The sequence below is a fragment of the Tauraco erythrolophus genome, chromosome 12 (assembly GCF_009769465.1).
Source record: "Tauraco erythrolophus isolate bTauEry1 chromosome 12, bTauEry1.pri, whole genome shotgun sequence".
Taxonomy (NCBI): domain Eukaryota; kingdom Metazoa; phylum Chordata; class Aves; order Musophagiformes; family Musophagidae; genus Tauraco; species Tauraco erythrolophus.
This window is the reverse complement of record NC_141476.1, coordinates 12,989,988-13,005,837: the sequence shown is the minus strand read 5'-3', so window position 1 is coordinate 13,005,837 and position 15,850 is coordinate 12,989,988. Positions and strand designations below refer to the sequence as shown.

Sequence of the window (15,850 nt, the reverse complement as noted above, 5' to 3'; positions counted from 1 at the left end):
TGTCCTGTCTGTGGGTGAGAGAATGTTTGCAGTAGCTGGTGTACTTGGCTAATGAACCCTGGTAATGGTTCTTTGTTTAAAACAAAGGCTTTTCTCTGTTTTGTCTTTGCTCCTGTGTCAGCCACTTACAGTCTGGCCCTTTGGTACAGCTGGACTGGTTTTCATCAGCTGACTTAATATATCTCTTAGCCTCTTCGGTAGCTTAGTAGAACCAGGTGGGATGAACAGCAAAGGAGGGATTTCCCTGACTAGAGCTTTCCTTTGTATGTCATGCTCTGCTGTGAAACTGCCACTGTGCCTGTGAAGCAAAGGGCCCCAGAAGCCCAGGCTGCACCCAACGCTGGAGCTTGCACAGACAGGTGGAAGACGAAGAGCCACACACAAAGACTGGGCAACCTCCACTTTCAATCAGGTAAGTCCAGAGTACCAGCACTAGCAAATTAAGCATCGTCTGATAAGCGCAGACTCAAAGGCAATTCTGTCCTTAAGCATGTGTTGCTCCTCTCCATGGGACTCGAGTGTCATTCAGAACCAATGCAGCATTTGTCTCTCCAAATTCTTTAGTTTCTGCAGAATCTGGAAGCACTGAGAGTCACTGAGCTTCTTCTATTGGTCCACTAAATCCGGGGGAGGGGGGATGAGATCCCGCGGGTTCAGCCTAGCAACAAGGCAAACATCATAGCTGTCGTGCATGAGAACGTTGATGGCCACCACATTCCACTGGTTCTCCCACGTATCCAGCTCGAGGATCTCTTTGGTGATAACTTCATGACGAGCTGAGAAACAGAAGCAACAACAGCAGGCATCAGGAGTCAAGTCAAACAGGATCAAAGAGGTTTGTGCAGTTATTACTATGACACTTCTGTAAGATGGCAATGAAAAGGTAATTTTTGTGGTACTAACAGCTATGCTGTTGGAAGACCATGTGAGTTGTCAACATACAGCAAATGAGACCGTGCAGATGGAGATCTGCACAGTGTATTCAGTCTTCACACTCTGGGCTCCAGGTGCAGCTGCAGGGACAAAAGCATGAAGTGCTCCATCTTGGTACAAGTATGCAGGTGGCATTTCATTGTGCAATCAATTGTCAAATGCTCATCTTTTAGGGCTAGAGTATTGCCTATTGTTTATGAGTATGCCTACATGCCGTATGTAGTCTTTTCTTTGCCCTGACTAAAATGCAGCTCTCCGGCTCCTGGAAGCACTCCAATGCTGTGGCTTTTCTTGGGTGAGAAGTCTGGACATCCTATGATTTGGGGAGAAATAAAGACAGAAAGAAACCTCTAGGGCTTTAAATGTATTTTAGCTGTTCTGAAGTGCTGAGGAATTTGTCATCAACGGTCAGGTTAGAGAATGCCATTAAATCACAGCCCATCTCAGGACAAGAAGCTTTTTACTGAGACTAACAAAAAATAATGAAAGAGTCACCATGCAGCGGAGAACCATAGCTGTCAACCAGCAGTGCTGTATTAAACTTCTTACAAGAACGCAAAACCTTTCTTTGCTAACAAAACTGCTGAACTCTCCAGCAATTGCTACGCAAAGCCAAGTTCTCTTCTAAAAATAAAAAGCGTCTGTCTTTTCTGCTCGCTTTTTCTTTTTGTCTTAAAGTTGCTTTCTCACAGCACATAACCTTAGTCTAAACTTTTCTTACTTTGAGCTGAGGACTCACACATGCTTTGCTGTCAGCTTCCTTCCAGTGAATTTCTGGATAGACGTCTTAGAAGCCAGATCTCAAAGATTTCCAAGCACAGAGACTTCACAAGTACCAGGGTAAGAACCATCATAGCAAGAAACAATGAATACTCAATGCTGCTTTATTAAGTCTTAACTGGTGACAGGCTAAACTTTACAGGATCCAGACTGAGGTTTCTGTTCATCTATCCCATCTAGAAAACTTTTTTTTTTTTTTTAAAAAGCCACAAACAACCCTATTCTTCACATCTGTCGACTGCATCTCATTGTTTGGACACTGCTCTTCTGTGGAACTAACAGCAAAAGATTGAGGAAGGGGAAAAGGGTGAAATATAGAGGAGCATCCAGAGGCATACATTGTTTCTTGTGTTGGAAACACACCACATATTCCTCCAGAGGACAGCAACCCTGGGCATTTAGCACCCCCAAGTGCTGTTGTGGTTTAGGTTGCATGCGAAATTGGTGTCGATGTTATGCCAACGTAGTGTCGTGGGATTTAAAATACCCCTAGGGATCCTCTGCAAGTGGCTTCAGGATGTGGGGATGTCAGATGGAAAGAGGACTTCTGCCCCTCCCAGAATCGGTTCCTTACTGAGCTGATTCGGGACAGTTCTGTTTACTGCAGGTCCTGCACATGTACGGGAGCTGTGGATGTCTCAGCTTTATGGAAATTTCTGCACATTTTGTCCTGTTTATCTAAAGAAACCACTCACCAACCATTCACCATCTCTGGCCCCTCTCTCACCTGATAAAGGAGTGTAGCACAGAGGTTCTACCCCACTGTCCACAGCCCATGCTCATTTTCCCCGTCAGTTGTGTCACAATTAATTGTGGTATAATTTTTGTTGGTCCAAACCCAGATCTCTGGGGCTTTCATAGATCTCTGGGAGCTTGCTTCAGGAAAAGTTGGGTAAGATTTCAGGATTTAGCCTCATCTGAATAGTCCTTGTTCCATTCCTTTCTGCTGTTCACAGAAAGCAAAAGAACAGTCATGATGGTTTGCTTATTGAACCTGGATATTAAAGGAGAACAATAATAATAGGCAGGAAAGCGGTACCCATCCAAGAGAGAAGGCAGCAAACTGCTAAAAAACCCAGTTACATATGAAGAGAGAAGGCATGATTGACAAATTGCAAACAAGTAACACGTGCCAGTACCAGCAAAGAGCTCATTTCTATGAGACCCTGCAAGAGTGAACAGGTTTTTCCTAAGAGGCAAATACAGAGACACAAACAGACCTAAGCCTTGACATGGGAGGCTCCAGCCCCTGTATTTATTATTAGATCATCTTCTTTATGCAATAAATTTTTATGCCTGGATTTTCTTTGGCATGGATGATGACAAAATTGAGACAATCAGAGTTAAAAAAAAAAAATCAGACACTGGAGCCGAGACATTCTGTGGGTGATTGCAACACTTCAGAACAAAAAAATATCATAATTAAAACATCAAAGGCAAATTCAGCAACCCTTCCTTACAAGCCTTGCTATGTTTTTTCCTGACCCTGGTGACTCACAACCTTTAGTGTCCCTTGTTTCCTTTTCTGTGGGATGTTGTAACTGGTTTTGCCCCACTCTACAAATTCTACTTTCCAGCACATGCAGGGTGAGTTAACTCTTAGCCCTCGGGAGATAAAAAGAGTATGTTGTTGGAATAAGGGAAGCAATCATTTCTCTAGTATTATCATGTTTAATACGAAAGGAAGCACCACCCTTTAGAGGGGAAAGTTCATGTGAGGAAAAGCACTGCTCAAAATACAGTCATACTTCAGGAAAAAAGAATTATGTCAGTCCTTTCTTTTTAAAAGAGAAATTAGTTTAAACACCTCAATTCTTAAGTCTTCCCCCTCTCCCCCCGCCTCGGTTAGGACAATAGAAAAGGTAATGTTTTTCAAAGAGAATAGCATCTTTGATTCCAGGCTATAATGTTGGATTTAATCCCAATAAACAGTTTTAAGCCAGAAGGTACAAATAATTCCAGATTCTGCCTCATTGGTTCACCTTATTTAATTGCAATTTTGTTTTTTAAAGGCAATATCTTAGCAGCCAATTTTGCTTACAGGAGAATAATGTGACATCTACAAAAAGAGATTGGCTGTATTACACAGATTACTTAATTAAAAAGCCACCCACAGAATTCCCTGTCATACATAGCATTATTCTGCATCACTGACCAGACAACCACCTTAACCTAATGAAAGGATTTCACTCCTTTCCAAGCGCTTTCATTTTTTCTGCAAAATGAGGCAGCATTTTTCTGCACATTCTTGTTTAACCGTGAGAAGTTTTAAGAAACTGTCTTCACACTCTGTTCTTCTGCATAGGAGTTAAACAACTTTAAATTAGAATTATTCAGGTAGGACAATCCTAACCCTAATGCAGATCATTTTCAAGCAATACAACAGTGTTTATAGCAGTATAGTTTATTTTTATTCGGGAAAGGAAAAGGCTAAACCAGCATAGGGAACATTAATTCCAGCAAAAGTTTATCCCCACTAGAAGTTGTGGTATTTAAAAAAAAAGTCAGAACTCTTTCGTTATAGTTATGCCTTTTTGATGTACAAGTGCAGACTGAAGGCTAAAACTGAGCTTACAAACCCATCTTTTTACAGTGAAAGAATTTGAGTTATACCTGAAAATGTTTAATTTATAAATGCTAAAATCGTATTTCATATATGCAAATATAGTAGTCTGAAAGCAAAATGAGTCTAATCTTTAAACTAACTTTTATATTCTAGCCTATAAACAAAACATTTTCCTACAATTTTTCATATGAAATTTTTCTTTGAATGTGCAGAAAAAAAATGTTAATTTTCAGTAAGTGCCTGCACTCCACATACACAATCATGTTTTCTCTTTAAAAGGTTTGTTTTCAAATATGATTCACTCCCCAAATATGGCCAGACTTCATTTTATGCTGTAAGTTTTCTCATGCCATTTGAATCAGGATTGACCATAAATCAGGATGAGCCATTCTTGGAAAGACCCCAGTATGACTGCAGGCAACATAAATATTTGATCTGCTTTTTATTCCTTGTTTTTTGAACAGCATTCCATTTGTGATTTGGAGGTTGGAGGGAGGAACAACTTTCTGTCTGAATATAGTATTTATTATCACTTTTGGCCATTGACTTTTCTTTCTCTTTCCTGTTTGGAACTGAACATTCGAATTCAATTATCAGGTTTTGGGTTGGAAGGGTTAAAGAGAGGCAGATGTAGAAGAGCTAAGCCACATGCTTAACAGGTAGAAAATCTATAGGTCACCCAGGACTATTAACCATGTAGCTATTATGTTTGTAAGTCAATACAAATAAATCCACTCTACTATAGCTTGTTTAGTGTCCAGAGCCTTGAACTCAAAAAAATTCGTGCTGAATTGTAGTTCACTGGAGTTAAACTTATGGCAAGTTTGCTGAAATGTGGTCAATATTTCATTATTTCTCAGAGGCCCATTGACATCGGCTGGTACAGCGAGAGCATGTGCCAAGTCACAAGTCGTGATGCCTCTGCATGTGTGCAGGGCAGAGATATCCAAAGTAGTTTTGGACAAGCTCACCTGCCTACTAGCTGTGGCATAGCTACCTTGACATACTGTTACATGTCCAGCAGTACCTAAGCAAGTTTATCCAGAGCAGTGCCAGAGACCTCAGCACAGAACCGCTGGGTAGTCCCAGTGTCACATCTGTCCTTGCTCATGAGCTCTGTGCCCTTGGACATCCTCACACAGGCTACTTGCCTGAGCTCCTGCTGATGTTAGTTCTGAGGTTATCACAGCACCTTTTCGTTTCCAGTTTTCAATTTACTAACACGCTCTATCTTCTTTTGCCATAAATTGGTTTATAAAAAAAGACACCAAACCTGTAGTGGTTAAACTGTAAACTGCCTGCTCTGCTTTTTCCATGGAAAAAGGCACTTGAACACCACAAGGTGCTTGCCCTTCCCCAACAGTCCTCAAAATGTTTACTCAGGTGTTTCTTTCACTGGTTCCTCCAGTTCTTGTCACCTAACCGCCACCCCAGAGCTGCCCTGAAGCAGTTCAGCCTCTGCTGCTGGTTCGTACCTGGTTTTGCATGCCATTATCTGTACCAGAGACCAGAAAATGATTTTTAAACATATGGGACTAGCCTCTGCTACTTATCTTCCTTGCCACTAATAGCTGCTTTCATAATTACATGATGTGGAGTTAGGTGACTTGGGAATTCACGTTTGTGTTGCAATGGGATAAAAGTGCATTTAGATCATTACTGCCAGATGTCCTGGCTCCTCATTTGCAGTAGGAAAAAGAACAAGTTCATCAAGTCTGTGGCCTTCAATCCCATTTGTGTATGTGAGCTTCCCCCCAACTCCACCAGCCTTGCTCGTGTAACACCGCAAACACCCCTGGCGAGGTCAAGCACATCCATCATCTACGCCTGTGGGCAGAAGCAGGCAGGGAATACACAGGAGAGGGAGCTTGGCTTGGCTGTTTAACATGCTGGCCAGCCCTCGTGATGTTAAGTACCAAGGCAGCGTATCCTACCAGACGCAGCGAAATCTGGGAGGCAGGTTGGGGCTTGAATTTACAACTGTGACAGCTTACTGTTTTCAGAGCACCTGCGTGGAGTAAGGTAAGACATTCACTCATAAACAGGACCTCTCTCCTCTTGCTCTGCTATGTAATTCTTCAGGACTGTAGCTTCATGATCCACCCATTTACTCACAAATCAATACATATTAAAGTTAAAAAAATATAGATCTAAAGAATGGGATGGTCTACAGGAAGGAACTTCTAATCCAGCTACTTCAACTGTTTTTCTTGGGATTGATCCAGCTACTTCAGCTTGTAAAATCTTTCCAGATTTTGCCTGCTGTTGGTAGGCTAGGCCTCTTTCAGACATAATCTTACAAGCACTGGTCCTGCTTGCACTGTGGGTGATAGCAGGATCGGTGCTCTTGAAGTCAATGCACCATTCATATGAATAAAAACTGCAAGATCGGAATAAGAATTACTGGTCTCGGACCATCCTGAGATACTGTTTCTACATGCCTTACAATGGGTTAATACATTATTAATAGGGGATATAAGGCATGTTTAGACTGTATGCATGACAGACAGTTAGGAACACAATAGAAGTTGTCATACATGGCTACAAGCCATGTTTCTAAACAACCTCTAGACCTCTTCAGCAATTAATTAAAATGCATTAAAATATCTATTAATCATTCATTAACCCTTTATAAACTATAAATGAGCCTTAGTAGGAAGCAGAACTGAATTACTAGCACGGTGCTGTCAGACACAGGGTCAGATTTAGATCGGAAATGAGCAGGTGCTGCTCCCCAGCAATTCCCCTGACCTCTATCGGCCTTATTTGCGGGAGCGAGTTCCTGGCTAACGAGCAGGGGGCAAATGGGCAGCCCTCCCTGGGCAGGCAGCAAGCTGGAGAGGTCTCTCCCACCCACTGGTTCCCAGCAGCAGCCTGGCAGCTCGCACCGGTGCTGGGGGAGAATTAGGCGAAAGGTCGAGTAGCATTTTTCGGGATGGAGAGACGTGGAAGCGCCTGCGGCACAGCGGGCGGCCGCCAGCAGAGTTCTGTGCCGAGCGAAACACAGGGACTCTGAATCCCTTCCATTGGTGGGAATATTTATTCAAATGGTAACAACTGTGGGCAGCAGAACTTTAATTATTCATTGCTGCCCGGTAAATTCTAGCAGAGGGAAACAAACAAGCGCTGTAGATAGGCAGCCCAGGGTTTGCCCCTCTGCTTTATTTAGCTGGGAACAGGGGAAGGTGCCGGAGAAACAGGTTTTGTTCCGATCCCTCAACCCCCAAACTTCACAAGTGCAGTATTTACTGTGCCAGACTGCTTAATATGTCTAAATTTAATCTGATTCCAGTAATGTTCCATAACCACTATAATAAAAAACAAGCACTAGAATGATTCTCCATCTAAATCACATAATGGAGGAGACTAGGGGGAGCAGCCTTTATGGGAGATTAGTCAAAATAAATAACTATTAAGCTAGTCCACTGTCAGGAGAGGATGGCATAGAGATACAAACTCATTAGCTCAGCTGGAATACAGTAATTACTACACGGTTCCGCACTGCCGCAAGCAGCGCCACTTCTATTCCAATGCATGGATTGCAATTTATGTAAATGAGGAAGAAGAGACCAGAAAATGAATCTAGGGTAAGGTGGGGTTTTTTTTTGTAGAATTGGAATTACACAGCTAGTAGGACTCAGTGTCACTATCACCTATCTTAGCTAACAGTTGCAGACACAAAATTGAGATTCTTGCATTCCAAGTTCATAGATATTTCTTCCCTTTCTCCTTCCTCTGACTGTAACACCACTTAAGTGAAAAATTAATTTCTGTGTGGTATCAGTAAGTAAATAATAGAACTGAGTTGAGCAGCTCTGGTCCCACACATGATGCTAAATACATTACAGAATTTTTCAACACATATAGCAGGGAAGCAGTACATATATCGTCTCTGCTATAAGCTACATTGGAGATGGCAAAACTGCCACTTCAGAGAAACAGTTCCACATCAAATGTGCTCTTAATTGATGAAATCATAAGATCTTTTAAGTGATACGTGCCACTAACAGCAGACCCATTAAACATTTTATTATTTGCCTTGAGGTGGCTGTCCCTTTACTTTGCACATCAGCTGATGTCACATGGGTGTACAGTAAAGGTGGCATTCTGATTAAAATCATCAAGTTAAAAAATCAACTCTGAATTTGAATTTATTAATTCAAATCCATGAGACTGGCAGTTGGTCCAACATCTATAATCTGAAACTGCAGCTACAAGCCCCAGAAACAGGCTATGAGATCTGTATTTGGGCAGCAACAATGCAAAGTCAACAAGCATGTGCCTCCGCAAGCCGACAGTGACAGCAGATGACACAGTCCCAGCAAACAGGCACACACCCTTGCCTTCATTATTTTCACCAGAAAAAATATTTATAATACTCAGAAGCAGCCAAAAAAAAAGGGAACCCAATCTGGCAGGCATTTGATAAGCGTGTCATGCTGCATACCTGGAGCTGCTTACCACCTTGGGAGAGGGACGCTAATGAGGCTGCTTCTGCTGTGCACGGGCTAACGTGAGTAGCTGTCAGCCTGCACAGGTTGGCAGGTTTTAGTTCCATGAAGGAAATAAAACATGTCAACAAGAACATTGTACGATCAGGCTGCAAAGGCTGGTTTAAAATTCATAGTTACAGCAGTAAATGCGGCAACATATTTTAACAATTAGTAGAAAGCTGGCTGGCTACTGCACGTTGAGTCCTTCTGAGCATTCATACTACAGCTAATGTTTTCACTCTGTGCAAAACTATGAACCAACGGACTAAACCAACCATTTAAAACATTTCTGAGTATCTTGATGAATACTATAACATTGCTGAAAAATGACAGGCAACGTTCACGACACTTGGCTACATGAGCTGGTGCTGAGTGTCAGAGACAAGCAGATTAATGGTTCCTATTTGCCATAATAGTTTTAGTAGAAAATGAGCTAATTCTTATAAACTACTGACTAACAGATGAAGTTTTGCAAATCTTCCTAAGGAGAAAACAAATTCAAAACAAGCAGAACTGGGTTTTTTTTTGGGTGCTTACCATGATCGTAAGAACAGAGAACATTTGTCAGCTAGTGATACAACACAGAGGTCTCAGAGTGGTTCGTACCATCTAACCGTAGACACTTAGCCCCTGATGTATTTGCCTTAGGTAAGCCAGGTTATAATCCCTCATATCCTGATCAAAACACAGAACCCTAAGAAACGAGAGGTAATCAGTTCTGAATTGCCTTCTTATCTTTCAGACCAGATGTAAAGCAGCAAGGACCTGCATCTGAGTGACCTGAGGTCACTAAGGTCTTAGTATAGGCCCTACAGATAAGTATCTAAACTTCAGCTGAATTAATTCTCTTACCCCTTTCATGGCCAAACTTTTGAGCAAGCTTTAACTTGAGGAAGCCTCGGCAGGGGAAGTCTTACAAGCTATGTTTACTAACAGCTCAACATTGAACAGCATTCCATGTAGTTCAGAGGAAGCTTTCTCTTGATGAAGCTTGGACAAACTTTGGAGCCCACGCATCCTTTAGAGAGACTGTGCTCTGCATTGCTACTCTCAGCTGGCCAAGTTGACTTTCCCTCTGGAGATTCTGTGTAGCTGCAGTTTCCCTTCCTCTGCTCCTGGGGATGCTGTTAGGTCTGTGCCACTTCTCCTTCAAGCAAAGATTTGTGAGAAGCGACATATATGGGATGGGAATCCTGCCATCACAAAACTTCAAGACTCAGAAGAGGTAGTAGTCGAGTAGTGCCTGTCTTTCCATCCAAACCTAAAGGCCTTTGAGCAGTTGACAGCTGCTTTTCAGCTTTGTGTTTCTGTGCAGCATCTCTGGTCTCCAATTATCCATTTAAGTCAGTACTCGTGCAGAAAGGCATACGGAGCATGGCACATACGAGCAAAATTAAGATGCAACGATGTCCTTGGTAGGTCAACTTTCACACTGCTGGATCAAGAGTGGATTTAAGCAAATGCAAAGGCAAGTTGAGGCTGGGGAGTTGGAGACAGACCTATAGTATACAGGGAGTCGGTTGCATTCTCTTGTATACATTGGCTAAGACTTCTCATTGCAACCATGCTTTTGGCTTATTTTCTTTTCTTTTTTTTTTTAAAGCACTCATTCTTGAACATCCACAGCAGCCCTTTAGTGTTCAGCAGGCAGAAAACCCAGAGGCTACAACTGTGCCTCCAGCTTGTTCCAAAAACTCCACTTGGTTGAAACTAAATTACAATGTTTTGTAAGATTGGAATATCCTCTCTTGGTTGCATCCCTCACAAAAAACAAAGTGACATGCCAAGAAACCCAAAAGACTAAACCCAAACAAGTACATTCTAATATAATCCTATCTTCTACTAAAGCAGCAGCACATGCTGTTCTGTAAATATCCTGAAGCTGCTGAGCAGCTGTAATTGTGAAAGAGAAAAGTCAAGCCACCCTCTCCAAGTTCTCATATGACAATAACAACCCTCTTTCACTCCACCCTTCATCCCAAAAGAGCAGATCAGGCAGAGAAGAAAAGGCCAGGGAAAGAGGCCAGCTAGATAACCTCTTCAGGTTCAGCATATGGACTCCACACATCTTTTCTTGATGATAGTAACTACAAGTTGTTACTGTTAAGAAGATTTAGAAAGCCCTTTTCTTTTAATGACTTGAAAATCACATTAAGAAGCCTGTCTTTAAGGCACAGCTCCCTCTCAACTCCTCAAACATGTGGGTACATCTGAATTATGGTTGACAGTGAGAATCTTATTTTGGCTCCCCTGTTAATAGACATCGTAACAACATCTGACAACACAATCACATGCTCTTTCTTCGCTGGCACACAAGACACACACAGGGGGTCAGAATTCAGGTTGCACAGGTAACAGCAAAACTGGCATTTTCTAACTCTGACTTCTTGTTTTCCAATCTAAATAACACTTTTAGTGCAGGGGAGTTCTATACATAATTATATAGATTGCAATAGTACAGTCGGGAGTCAGGACCCCTTTGAGCTGACATTATACAAACGTACAAAAGATGGCCATCTTGAAATCCACAGGAGGACTTTCAGCCTCTCCCAGTCCTACCGCTCTTTATGCATGACTCAGTGACAGAACGTGGTGGTATTGTACAGAGAGTGTTTTTATGGCTCTGAAGCTACCTTATTCAGAAAATCTCATACTAATCTGTTAGTCACCTTGAACGAAATTACTTCATTTGCCAGCGCAAATGATCAGCCCTTTGAGAATTGTACCCACTAACTTTAGGCTTTTTCCTAAACTGTTGAGAAAAGAACAAATATGCTGGCACAATGTTTGCTATGGAAACACAGTGATGTATCAACCATAATTGCTCTGAGGTCACAGAACTTCCATCAGAGATGACATGAGAACATGCCTGTTAGAGCTCACATATAATTGTTTTCAGGAAGCGGCTTCCTCAAACAGGAGCAAACGAAAGGAGGGGAAGGTGAGCTGTGAACTAGCTGATGAAAATCATCATTCTAAAATAACAGCAGCTTTAAGTTCAGAGTCTGTTACACAAGTAAAAGTCAGTGCAACTGGAGTCAGTGTAATGTGAAGGACGTGTCAGCCAGTGATACCACGTGGCCATTCCTGGGCAACAGTGAGCCTGACATGACATTTAATAGTGGATAATGCATCTGTATTCCTGCTTTCTGCTCGAAGGGAAATTGGGGTAGCAGCTTATGTAGTGTGCATGTTTTGAGAGACTCTTTGCATTCATAATGAAAAATGTAACAGTTAACAGTACTGGAGATTTCAATAGAGCCAAGTACAATTGGGAGGAGGAAGACCTAAAAGGAGAAAGGTGGCCTTGGGGTTAGGATTGTTTGAAATCACCAGATCTGGAATTTTAGTCTCTTTGTATCTCATTGAATACACAAGCTTTTTCAACACTGATTATGAAAAGCATATAAGTCAATAGGCAGAGCCAGATAGCTTAGCTAAGGACAAATGGGTAGTGCCTTAATCTTCAACAAATATGTCCAAGTTCTTTAATGTCCATAACACACTAAGCTCCTGATCTCAGTAGCTCTGGATGTAGATTTGGACAGGTTAAGCACAGATCAGAAACATCCTTAATTTTTCATGTTTTGTTAAGAAAAAAGCAAAGAACAAACAGAACACAATTCATATTGACATTAGGAGCCAGCAGTCCAAAGGGCTTAATCAGCTCTGTGGTTCCAGGGCATGTCAGTGCCACCTGATAGGGTTGGTCAGTCATTAGGTCAGACTGCGTGCAGTGAAACTGTGTAAAGAATGTCAGAGTCATTTTAGTACCTGCTCCGTGAAATCCTCCACAGAGGTACAGCTTCCCTTCCACAGAGCCTGCGCTGGTAGAGTTTGTTCGTAAGGAGAGGAGGGGAGAAGGCATAGGAGGTCCATCCCTCCAGAAGTCTCCATCAGGGTTATAAATCTCCACTGCATCAAGACATTTCCGTGTCTGTCCCCTGTCACGACCAAGGCATCCAATTCCGCCTGCAAAAGATACGGAGGTAAAATATAGCAGTTCCTAGGTTCTGCTGAAAAATACATTCTTGCTGCATCTTTTGTTGTTTTCATGTCCTCATGTCCCTCCCTTTCTTTTCTATTTTGCAGCTCCAGGAATTGGTTAGAAAGTAAACTCAAAGCAGAGACTACTGCATATTATCTACAGACATCGAAGCAAGATCCATTCTGAAGTCTTGTATCAAAGGAAGGACAGGCAGCATGTCTTCTAAACACAAAGGTATTTTGTCTTGTTTTATGCCTGAGTGGTAGAACTTACCATAATTAGCTGTTCTGTGTGCTGGATGAATCACTATCATTAAGTTGCAATGGATCAAAAGTTATTCTCCAGTTACTGTTAGTGGATTTGACCCTCACACTTGTTAACCAACAATCATTTGGATTTGCTTGTTGTCTTCAATAAAAGAAAAAGATTATATTTCTTATGGGAAATCAGCTTCCAGAAACAAACCCATCCAATATGCAGGAGTGCCAATTGAGCCATTTCTGACAAGCCCTACTGTTGAATGGTTAATTAGGGTTCCTGAAGTCAGGGCGCAGGATTGAAACAGATCCAGGTTTTCATTCACCGGGACATAACGCAACAGGCTGCAGACATACCCGAGTTCTCAGTGCACGCTGCAAACACTGTATACTGAAATCACAATGTAAACACTGCCTTTCCAAATCCTTTCCAGTGATCAAATCCAGATTTTGAATTCACAGCCTTCCGTTCGTGAGAATTAATATGCTGACGTACCCTCGCAGGTTTTCCATCTGTGCCAATGGACACAATACCCTGTAATGAGCACTGATAGCACACTGAAGCAGTTCTTTTGTGCATGTGTATGTGACCACTTTTAAGTATAAGATGACTGCAATATGCAAGCAATTTCCACATGAAGGCTGCTTTCCAGACACACGTGTAGGACTGCTCAGTTGTGCAAATCCAAAACACCTTGTATGGTGTGTAATTATGCCCTTGCGTATGCAAAGGACTGCAAGTATAACCTGTGTGAGGTTGGCGAGGCTGCTTTTAAAATATATTGCTCCTCGTGCTGTTACGTTGGTCTTGTCAGAGAAATGAGCTCCTGATGCTCAAAGTTTTACCTGCATATGGTTTTCCAGTTACCTATTAATATGGACTGTGTTGTTTTTTCAACCTTTTGTGCATTCTCCAAAGGTATTTGCCAGAGGCAGCAACATGTAAATGGGGACTGTGTTGCTCCAAATTTGCTACCACTGTGTTCCTGATCTGTATTTAGAGCAAGGTGAAGACAAGATTAGTTATGCCTGCATCAGAGCAGCAAATTTAAAACCAAATTCAGTGTCCATTATCATCAGCAGGCAGTTTTCCTCCAGCTGAACTTAGAAGCATTTGATTCAGTTCAGTATTTGAATTTGAAAGCCTTCACTGGGTTTGGTTTTCTGCTCCTTTTCCATGCATAGCAAATCTTTACTTGCCCTAATACCTGCCAAAAAGATCCTAGCAGTTTGTGTCAGGCTCCCTTCAACGTGTGCTTAAACAAGGCTACCATCCAAATGCTTTCATTACTAGCTTAACACCCCCAACTACACAGCATTTGCTCTGATGGGCTCCTCCTCTGAGGCTTGATTCATCTAAGAGAGCCGAGACAGGGAGTAATTGTGGTCATGGAATTTTGCTAATCATTTCCATGCCAAAAAGGGAGTTGTATGCATTGCCGTGCTGAGCCTTTCTCACGATGGAGTCTCACTGCGCTATTCCCCGGGACTATTTGGAAACAAGAATAAGTTTCAGAATTCAAACATTTATTTATTGTGTTGTTCCTTACACCAGGAGCATTACCCTCTTCTATGTAGTATTCTCCACTACTTCTTAATGGCTTACGAGAGATGTGTCACTCTGAGGACAGGACACTATTCCCTTAAATTTATCAAGAAAAGTTTTAAAAGCTAATCAATTTTTTTTAACTGATGAGGCTATTTAATTGATAGCTTATCACATAGTCTTTCTGATTCTGTAGCATTCTTCGGTAGAATGACAGCAGTACAGCATACAAGACAATTTGCTACCAGGGTATGTACAGTCTACAGAGTGCAGCGTAACAGAGATATTCAAGCCAGTCTTAACTGGAAACCAGTAATATTAAAGCTCCCCACAGACTAATTTGATATGTTCAAAAGACATCTTTGTGATACCAAAGACAGACTGCTACTGGTTATCAAGCTAGCTTTTTTTAAAATGAGCCCAGATGTTACTGTACACCCACTGAAGAAAATGCACTCACCCAAAAGAAAATCTTCACATGAAGAATGAAAAGCATCTTGTTCAATCAGAGGAATGAATGGTAGCAGTTAGGGAATTCATGTGGCATGTCAGAGTCAAGCAATAACTTTGCTGATTTCCTTGATATTTCAAGGAGGGCAGTGGACAAAATGCCCCAGAACTCTTCTAGAAGTGTAATTGCTCTTTATTTCTTAGTGCATTTTTATTGTCATTTTCTAAATTGAGTAACTGTAGGTCATGGTAACTTCAGACAGAACAGAAATAATCAGATACAAAACTGATACAGCACAGTCTGACTTTTTTTCAAAACATCACGATTACCAGTTAATTAAGACATTCAGCTGCCAATCCAGGGGATCTGCCTCTAAACATTATTCCTGTACAGTTATTAGGTAAGTAATCTTTTGTGACTTATTGGAGCATCTTTTCAAACACTGAAGAGCTACCACATTTTCAACCATTTATGAAACCTTTGTTAGATAGTTTAAGCAACTTAAATTTAATGTCGTTTAATCCTGTCATTATCAGAGGCAGTCCTGAAGGTACAAAATATCCCCATTTTTTTATGACCCCCACAGCCATTTCAGATAAATCCAATTTCATGTTCAATTTACAACAAGGGAAAAGCCAAGTTCTCAGCAAACAGAAAGTAAGAAGGAAAACTCAGGAGGAGTAAAACTTAGTTTTCAAGCTTAGAAAAATAGTATTCTCAAAAACAAGAAATCAAGACTTTCAAGCTCCTCTTCTGCAGCAATGCTAACACTGAAATACTCCTAACAAAGGAATCTGAGGATATTAGACTGTACCAGCACTGCTTTGCTGTGTTCC

General features: G+C 41.5%; 1 protein-coding gene across 1 annotated transcript in view; it reads right to left on the bottom strand.

Annotated features, from left to right (window-relative positions):
• Window positions 1-606: 606 nt before the first annotated feature.
• Window positions 607-15,850, bottom strand: part of KBTBD12 (kelch repeat and BTB domain containing 12) — a 29,322-nt gene continuing 14,078 nt past the window's right edge. The window contains exons 4-5 of the mRNA XM_009978108.2: window positions 12,547-12,744; window positions 607-776 (exon numbers count right to left, since the gene is read on the bottom strand). Coding sequence (XP_009976410.1) covers window positions 607-776; window positions 12,547-12,744 — 368 coding nt within the window. The remainder of the gene's footprint in view (window positions 777-12,546; window positions 12,745-15,850) is intronic.